This window comes from Python bivittatus, unplaced genomic scaffold, assembly GCF_059951505.1.
Source record: "Python bivittatus isolate LINGU-HERP-01145 unplaced genomic scaffold, Pbiv_v1 ctg000190_np1212, whole genome shotgun sequence".
NCBI classification, from domain to species: Eukaryota; Metazoa; Chordata; class Lepidosauria; order Squamata; family Pythonidae; genus Python; species Python bivittatus.
The window spans coordinates 11,599,555-11,609,490 of record NW_028277042.1 but is presented as its reverse complement, the minus strand read 5'-3'; the positions used below and the strand labels follow the sequence as shown (position 1 = coordinate 11,609,490).

Below are 9,936 nucleotides of genomic sequence, written 5' to 3'. Positions count from 1 at the left end.
AAAATACTTAAATACACAAAGGAGAGAAGGGTTTAGCAATCTTTTCAGATGCTGGATATATCGTACAATTTTGCAGGATGGTGTGGGTATATCATGCGATGATGGTGGTGATGAAAACTTTTTAAAAATCGCCAGAAGCTGGCAAGAGGACAAACTGTGGGATTTTGATGTTCTCACCTGAAACCTCATAAGGTTTTATTTTTAAGTAAGATTTAAAAAAAAAATTGTTTGAGGAGCCCTCTGGACACCACGTGAGAGTGTTGTGGGAGTTTAAAATCCCATCACTGCTGAAAAGTAATCATATTAACTATATTATAGTTTTAATGTTAATAGAATAAAATCAAATTTGGCTTTATTTCTTGCCCTTCCTTACTGTTTTGGGGAGTGTGGTCCCCCAGCACACAATTCAAAGGTCAAATGTGGCCCCTGAGTCAGAAAAACCCGTGCACTTGTTTTAAGCAACCCACAAATCTGTGTCACATCCATAACCAGACAATGTTTTCTCCAAATTCTGCTTAGTGAACACAGGCATTTGAAACCAGCTTGACCTTGGCTTGATCTCAGTTTGAATAAACCACAGTTTCCCATGCCATAAGGGGCGGGTTAATTTAAAATAAAAAGGGGATGGTTCTGATTGGGACATGAAAGAGAAAATGGAGCAAAACAGCATGATCTTTTTCATGCTTGTTTCTCTTAAACTGAACTGGGCCAAGATATCCAAAGCGATAATAGGTACTCTAGATTCCTTTGGTTAATACATTTTTCCATAAAATAATCCTATGTGAATTAATGTGGTACCCTTGAATTTGCTACAGAGTTCTTTTCCTAAGAATTCCACGGTCAGCTTAACATTGAACGGGTTCACGAAGTAGAAACGTTAGGGAAACTGCCAAGGTAAATTAAACGTCAGGCCTTCAGGCAAACTCAAACATGGTTGCTGGATTTGACCACAACCACAACCTGTTGCTCTTCTTCCTCTCCTTTTCCTTCTTATGACTGGTATTTGTTGAAATTAACTTCCCTTATCTTGAAAACCAGCTTTGTGTCGTGTGGATTGATGCCTTTGCTTTCTTTAAAAGCAGAAATACTGATTTTATTTTATTTTTTTAAGCAAAGAAAATACTGTGACTGTCTAATATACTGGTGTAGACTTTCATGGCTGGTATCTGTTGGGCAGTATTGAGCTTCTGGGTTTAGTGACTGTGGTCTAGAGAACATTTCCTGACGTTTCACCAGCAACTGTGGCTGACATCTTCAGAGCGCCACCTTGCCCCTGAAGATGCCAACCACAAATTTGACTTAAGGGCAGACCTGGGGAATGGAACTCGTTCTTTAATTGGGAACTGCCTGCATTTAATTTCCTCCCCCCGCCCCCCATGCTATTGGCTCCTTGATTTGCCTCTGATGTAGTCTTCAGTGTGATTTGAACAGTGGATTGCACTTGATGTGACATCTCAGAGCTGCTCATTGCTTTTAACAATGCCAGCAGAGGTCTCTCTGGCATTGTGTCACCTAGTAATATCATTTCAGGCAGTGAGGTTCAGTGGTTCTTTTAAATAGTGAACTCCCAACTGTGTGTAAAATTGGCTTAAGACAGGTCCTAAGAAATGAGATATTCAGCATACCTGGAAAATCTTTGTTTGCAGATTTTTTTTAAAAAAAAGCACAAAAAGAAATCCTGGTGGATTAAATGTTCTTCATTCATTTTAGAATGCTTTTGCTGGGGAAAAAATAAAGTTAGGAAGTGTGTTAGAGGAGGCGAAATGGAGGAGACTGGAGGAGGCAGAATTGGCTGGCATTCTCTTTTCATTTTAGGAAGGCACTAATTTTTCCTTTTTCTTTTTTTGGCACAGCTAAAGGGTGCACTACAGCCAACAATGCACAACATGATGTCATGCGATAAGAACTAGTTCATTTTTTAAAATGGGGCACTACATCCTTTCTGATAGCTTCCACACACCATTTTGGACTTGCATTTTTAGGGGGAAATTACAACACTCATTAATTTTGGGTAGTACAATTACTAGGAATCCTGGAGGCCACAAAGAAGCACAGTAAGATGACCTGCAATGAAGTTTCACCCGTTTCGTTTGTTGCAGATCCCATTTGTTTATTTCATTTGGAAAGCCGAGGATTCAGAACATTCAGCGGCAACTACCTGTTTATAACTGGGCTGCCTCAGTCTCTTTCTTTTTTTCCCAGTGAGCATCACAGGACAAGTTTTCCTAGTTTTTGTTTTAATATTAAAAGCCTGGCTCTTGCAGAATTCTTGTTTGTACTTAATCTGGCTCAGAACTATCTGCAGACTTGCTGTGCAGTTAAAAAAGAAACCTGCGATGCCACGAGGTGTATAAATTACTGACATGACTTTAGTTCATGGGTTTTCTCTTGTCTTGTATATGATCTCCTCTGTAAATATATTTTAATCCAAAGCTATATAGACCCGCATGTAGAAGAATGCAGAGATAACCTTGGTGAAAGAATGCAAGAACCCTTAAGGGAAAAGAATAAACAGCTCAGTCCTGGGAAAGTGGAAGGGGTGAGAAAGAGACTCAAAATAACTCCACTTTGATTCTCTTTGGTATAAGAGGGGACAGAGGGAAACTGGCAGCCTTTCAAGATTCAGTTATTATACCCATCAATGGGGTTCCTCAACCTTGGTGACTTGAAGATGTGTGGACTTCAACTCCCAGAATTCCCCAGCCAGCCTTATTCCACACATCTTCAAGTCGCCAAGGTTGAGGAATCCTGCCCCACAACTATAAAATAGCATTCCTGGAACCCTTGCAATGTCTGTTTCCTGACCTGGCATGCTTCAAAGGGCTGACTCCAGGTAAAACATGTTCTCCCCTCGGTCCCTAGCATTCTAAGTCCAGTATAAAAGCTCTACATCTCTATTTTGCAGTATTTAAAAATACCCTGGGTATTAGTATCTCTGTTTACAAATACCCTTAAGATTCAGAGCTTCAATATGTAAAAAGATTTCTGGCACCATGTAGACACAGTTCCTGAATTCATCTTCAGATTGATTTTCTTAATACACATTAACAAAATTATACAAATCCTATCTCTATGCATTTATATTCAGCTTCAGAGGTTAAGCTTCAGGTGGCAAGGTATGTGGGTGTTTCCAGATGATCAGTTTTGTCACAAGTAGTAGAAATCCATCTCAAGGAGGTTTTGCTTGCTACGTTGGTCTCCTTCCAAAGCCTAGCAGTTTCAATATTACTATTCTGCCTCTTCCAAGAAGCTCTTGGAGAATTCAGATAACCAAATCTTGACTTGAGAATGCAGCTTCTTCACTCTTCTTTTTTGTACAGTCAAAATGACTGGGAATTCTTCTATTAATAAGGTCTTCTCATAGGAATCAGGAACCACATTTAATAGCTTTGGAATAAGTCAGACCTGAAATCATGTTTTGAAGTTGCTTGATTCAAGAGAGCAAAATGATGCAGCCTCTTTGGGGTCCAGAACATCCCTTGTTGGGGGAGAAGGGATGAGGCCTAATGTTAGATCTGCTGATGACTCAGTCTACCCTTAAAGTTCCTGAGCCCCTCTCCCAAACTGGCCCTGGGTCCCTTTGCTTTTAAAGAGCTGCCCTCAATTCTGATGCAGCCTTGAGGTGAGTAAACTTGTGCACCCCAGTTGAGTGTTTTGCTACAACCCCAAATGCATATTTCTTGCTTTAGACATAATTGGCAAAGTGATTAAACAGATTTAATTGCAGCATGAAAGTGGAAGGGCTTATGTGTATCCTGGCTGATAGGACTTGTTCTGGGGCAGCATGACAAGGCCCTTCCATGAACATCTCAGTTACCAGTTGCTTTGCTGTGAGCTTTATGAATGTCAGGGTGAATTTCTTAGATAAAACTGGTTCCCTTGCTTGGGTGATTGCAGGATCAAATAATAAACCAGAATGGGGGAATGCATAATGACTAATCAAGCATTGCGAATAAAACTGTCATATCTAGGGTACCTTTTTTTCCAATGGCATCCGCTCATTTTGTTGGCAATTGTTGGCTGGGTCCACACAGTGCAATGTACCATGAACTAACCAAGCTTCATATATGTAAATGTAGAAACCAGGTCTAAAGCCTGGTGACATATTTCTGAACTGAGCCATTGCAAGTTGCTTAATTAAAGGATGGATGGTCTAGCTGTTGTTCTGGAGGTGCAAAGACAAATTCCAGTTTTAAGGTGAGAGATACAGCAACAAGCATAGAGCAGTCGACCAACCAGTACAATTATATGCATGGCAATACTAGCAACATTGTAACACTTTGTGTAACATTGTAAGATTGAGCCAAAGTGATAGGGAGATATAGACTTGATTGTCCTTCTGACTGAGGATGGGCACCACCTTTGTTCTCACTTGCCCAACTAGAGACATTTTACATTACCAGTCTAACCAGCCTTTCCAGACTGGAAGCTTTCTGGATATTCCTAGAATTCTCAACTTGCACAGGTATTCTGGGGAGTTTCAGCCCCAACACATTTGGAAGATGTTAAGTTTGAAGACAGCTATCCTTTGCAGCATCTAGGAGGGATTGGAACATGGCTGCTCCTCAGTTGATTGGACCATCGATGCTTGTATGCTGCTGATACCTAGGGGTGAATCAGTTAACCAGGGTAGTCACTAATTTTGGTCAACCGTGCTGTATAAACACTGCTAGAGGGAACCCATGGATGGGTCCAACCGATTACAAACTTCCTCTTATTTTTTGCAGAAGGAAATGCTTCGTGGAAATGGTGGAGGTTTCCATTTGGTGAACATGCCTTGTCTGCCATGAAAATTAGGGACATTTGCTTCAAACCACCAAGATCTCCACCACCCTATGAAAGACAACCCATTTAATACCATGCCAAGATGATGTTATGAGCAAAAATTCTTAGTGGGGTAGACCCAGGCTAACTTAATTGCACTTAATTCCCATGGGACTTAAACAATGATTAAGCGTTCTCCTGATTTTGGTGGAATCCTAAAATTCAACTCAGTCTAACTCCAACATATTGTGGCAGTATAGCCATCTTAGACAAATCTCATCATTTCATAGCATTGTGATCCCTTAAATATGTATTCTTTTTTCAAAGAAGAGACAGAACAAGAGGTACCTAGAGAGAGGTCCTCCTTTTGAAACTTTGCAGAAACGTTACAGCAGACTTTTATGACTATTGTAGCAGGTGATTGCTAGCAGTGTTTTTCATACCTGGGGGTCTCAACTTGTATGTAAAATGCATCTTACATGAAAAACAACCAACTAGCTCATTTTACTTTATTTTCCTCTTTTTTTTTTTTTTTCCAGGAAAAAAAGCTAAGCACTTTCAGGCGTCTCCTAGAATTGTCAAAATGATGGTCCTCATTGTGTACATTTTACTATTGGATTTCTTAAAATATCCAAAAAACAAATCAAGATTCTTTCCTCCCCCCAGCAAAAAAAAAAAAAAAAAAAAAAGCCATAATGTAAACAAAATCTACTTATTCTGTAAAAAGTATAATTGTTTCTTCAAGGTCTTTTGACTTCTTGAGAGGGATAATCGGTGAAAGGTAGATCGTCTTCAGGAGATCCCCCCTGAGGGTAGACAACAAAACAGATCTTCTGGCCCCAGTGGGTTAAAGACTCTGAAAAAAAGAACCAAGAGCCAGGTTACCCTATTAGTTTTGAGACCCGAGTAGGCATTATTAACTGGGAAGGCATTTGAGCTCAACAGAAGAACATCTGCTTTGCACGGGGAAGATCCAAGAGTTCAGTTCCAAGCCTAGAATGTAAAGATAGGCATGTTGGACCTGACCAAGCTCTTCTTAATCCAGCATTTTGTTTCTCACAGATGCTTCTGGACTAAGCAAGAGATGGAGACACCTCTCTCTTCCACTGTTTTATTCTCCTGAAACTGGTATTTGGACAGGTGTTGCCCCAACCTGAAAGTGAACCTTGAAGACCCTTAACTCTTAATAAGGAGGTCCTTCATCAACTTATAAACCTCTCTAATTAGGAGGATCAGGTTACAAGACATGGAGGAAGTCTTTCCTTTCTGATCTTGACTAAGGCAGCGTTCTGCATACCTGTGATAGTGGCTATATGAACAGCTACCTGGGCAAACAACCTCGCAGTGATCAGTGTATTATCTTGTAATCGACAGATATCCTAGATACTGCCTACAGGGTTGTTTTTCTTACCTGTTATTCTATTTACACACTTTGGTTTGTTTTTCCAGTACACGCCAAGAAAAAACACTGGCACTCCAGTTAATATGATAATCAGTCCAATTCCACAGACCACTGGCTCAGAATATAAACTGAAGATTAAGAGAAAGGCCCAAAAGATCAGGTAAGTGATTGGAACCAGGAGGTTTACCTAAGAGGAAAGAAAATATTGGAAGGGTACAGAGGCTTGTTTTTCTGCCCTAATTCCCTTTGTGCTGATAGACATCATTGGACCATCTCCATGGACTCAGCTAGATCACCAGGCACTTCTGGCTTGGTTAATTTAACCTAGCCTCCACCAGCTGGGAAATGCCAGATACTGGACAACACCCCCCCCCATCCTTAGTCAACATGGCCCCAAGCATGGGGATATGGAGATGATGGAGACTGTAGTCCTACTCATTTAAAGGTCACCAGGGTCAAGAAGGCAAGTTTAACTCTGTTCTTTCTTCATTCCTGGGCATAACAATCTGGCAGGTAAAGTTGGAGGTAACTTGACATCAGAGCCTCCAAACTGTCTAACAAGTCTGGCAGGAGAGAATGGTTTCTTTCTCTCTTCCCATTTCCACTGTCACTTCCTTTGGAGTGGACCTAAGATTTAGAAGAGGCCCGGATCTAGTTAGGTCTTCTTCCCCCATTGTACTTTCTTTTGGGACCCTTCTGAGATACAAGTTCCTACCTGCCTCAGAAGCTTTCCAATTTTGGAGTTTGACTTCTGAGGTTGGAGCTCTATCTCCAACCTTGGAATGTGGTCTGTCCAGAACCAAAACGTCATAGTTTTTACTGTACTGGGTCAAAGTTATGATGCTCACTAGACTAAGATGGTTTATTATGATGTAGAAATTTTGGAGTAGGATTGAAATTGTCTGGATTCAAGACCCCACTCAGCTGTGAAGATTGCCAGTCTATCAGCTATCCTTATTTACAGAGTTGTTGTAGGGATAACATGGATACGGGGATAAAATAATCCAGTTTATGCTCCATGAAAGCACAGCGGAATATAAATATGATAAATGAAACAGTAAATAAATTGGGCCACAAGAAGCTTTCAATCAACCATTCCAAAACCTTTTAGTTTAGCCCAGCATTTCTTTTTCACAATGTTTGCTTACCTCTTAGTTATTACTGCTGTTTAATTAAAATATAATTATTCTTCTCTGCTGATTTTAGTTTATACTTGAAATGCTTTTGAAATTAGCCTGCAAGCCACTCTGGAAATTTACTCCTGTAAGCATCTCTATACAGTTTGTTCCAGATCAAATATATATAATGTATGTTTAGATAAGAACATGCATTTCCCAGGCTCAGCACAAATGACAGGATGAGATCCTTTCCTTAAGGAGCAGATGGGAAGGGGGACTGGGAGAGCTATGAGGGGATAGGGAAACTATGCTCCCTCCCCCAAAACAATCAGTTCTTTCCATGTCATTTCACCAACAGCCTGGCTCTATCTGCTTGCTCTCTCAGTTCTAATCTGGTTAAAAAGCTGTATTTTGACCATGTACTGATAGAATCGTTTCCCTTAAAAAAGTGGAATTAACTAGATTGGATCATAAATAGCAAATGGTTGAGTCAGTTTCATTTTAAAATAAAACCAAACTAAAAAAGGGTATATGACAGACAGGTGAATAAGCACTTCTCCTTTCTCATTTTTTTTTTTAATATGACAATAACATTGAATGTTAAAAACAAGACCTTTAAAATCAGTGGCCAAACACTTCAGCTCAAAAGGCCTCTTTATCCCAAGGACAGTAGAGGCCAAAGAGTAGAAGAAAAATCAGACTGCCCCACTATTTTTCACCTTGATCGGTCTGAAGATTTGGGGCTCCTTCCAGCGTAGCACGAGCAAGCCTATTATTGTGACTCCATAGCAGAGGTAGTTGATGAAGGAAACATAATTAATTAAAGTGTAGGTGTCTCCAACCAGCATGATGACAACAGTAGCCAGGCACTGGGGGGAAGAGAAAAAGCAGGGAGTGTATTCTTAAAGGGAGGCATTTCTGGAAGAAAACAAAGGCAAAAACTTCCTCAAGTTAAAAATGCAGACTTCAAAGAAGGAGTGGGTGCACAATACAAGGACTAGAAGACATAAAGAATCTTACCCGTTAAAATAGCTTAGGATATCACAAGGATGACAGAGCAACAGCTAGAATCAAACAGGCTAGGGAGACACTACAGCATGAAAAACTGGATATATAAAATACAAAGCAGATGGATGGCATATCTTACATGTGCACACATATGTAGTGTATATATAGGCATGCATATGTCTTTTTTGTACACCTAGCTCCAGGTCGAAACCTAGCTAACTTTGGCTGATCTAAGAATAATAAACAAGCTTGAACATGGTTATTCTTTGGATAGGAGACCAATCAGGAAATCCCAGGGCCATAAGTTAGATGGAAAGTTTTTTAATATTCTGGAATTTCCATCATCTTGGCAGGAACTCTACATGAATATGTCCATTAAGTCACCAGAAGTCCAAACTTCAAGGAGACTTTCATTTTACAATGGGGTAGGGTCCTCTGACACATCTAAGGAAGTTGGTTGGTTTAACGGATGTAGGGAAGGCTGTTGGGCACAACCGTTCTGCTCCTTAGGATAGTAGCATATCCAGGAGACTCAGAAGAAATGTCACAGGAGGAGCAAGATGAGACCCACTCAGCTGAGCAAGATCAAGGAAGCAAGAATTACAGAGACTTCAGTAAGGGATCTTTAATGTTTTGGGGTAAATACAGAATATTGGAAAAGGTAAGAGGAATTTCCCAGCTTCATTTATAATGAATTCATTAAGGCAGGATCTCTTTGAAATGCTTCTTCCCAGGTTTCTCTGCACATGGGTTAAGTTGCTGTTTATAAGATAAGCAGCCAATGGAGCCACATACTGTTTCTTGATTGTTTATGTCCACATTCTTTCCCATTCCTTTCCCAGCTTCTCCACAATCACTCACCCTCCAACATCTGCCACCTGAAGCCATTGCTTCATTCTATCTAGTCATTTTTGCTGCATTAGAGTAATACAACCACACCTTTTGAAACGTGGGAGAACCTAGAACCTAATCTTGGCTGATCTAAGAAAAAAAAAAGTACTTGATTGGAATTCAGTTAAACCAATAGCACTTCTGTTAGCTATGTTAACAAATTCTACAGGAAGAGAAACACCTACGCAGACAAGGAGGGCCGGAATTGGGGTGCAATGTTTGACATGGATCATGGCCAACAGACTCGGTAAGTGACCTTCTCGGGCACCAGAGAAACACAGCCTGAAAAGAAGAAGGAGAAAAACACTCCTAAGCCTGTTTTATTTTAGCCCATTTCAACAAACAGCACAGTTTTGCTTTCTTCTGGCTTGCGGAAGATACTGAAACTCAACAGGGAATATTTGACACTGGGAAAAGAAAAAGGTTCAATGTGCTACTTAAGAAGAGTAGCAAGTGACAAAATTAGATATTTCACACCTCCAGTGTTTTATTTTGGGGGACATTCTCTTCCCACATTCTGGTGCCTTCCAGGTGTGATGGATTTCAGCTTTGGATGTCCACCCCAATGTTTCATGGATAAAGTGGAAGAGGAGAACATAGATGTTGGTTTAATGCACTTTAAAACATTGGTAGAAGTTAGGAGGAGGAGAAAAATCAGTGCTTTCTAGATCATTCTTAATTATGTGATGATCTTACTCCAAGTTGTTGAATGTGACCTGGATCCCTTCTCCTCTTATCTTTACAACTCTCTGA

At 40.3% G+C, this 9,936-nt stretch overlaps 1 protein-coding gene across 1 annotated transcript in view; it reads right to left on the bottom strand.

Moving 5' to 3' along the window:
* Positions 1 to 1,266: 1,266 nt before the first annotated feature.
* SLC7A10 (solute carrier family 7 member 10) overlaps positions 1,267 to 9,936 on the bottom strand; it is a 37,332-nt gene continuing 28,662 nt past the window's right edge. The window contains 5 exon segments of the mRNA XM_088136056.1: positions 1,267 to 5,528; positions 5,531 to 5,620; positions 6,176 to 6,353; positions 8,004 to 8,153; positions 9,369 to 9,465. Of these exon segments, the coding sequence (XP_087992182.1) occupies positions 5,473 to 5,528; positions 5,531 to 5,620; positions 6,176 to 6,353; positions 8,004 to 8,153; positions 9,369 to 9,465 (571 nt within the window). The 3' untranslated portion in view covers positions 1,267 to 5,472.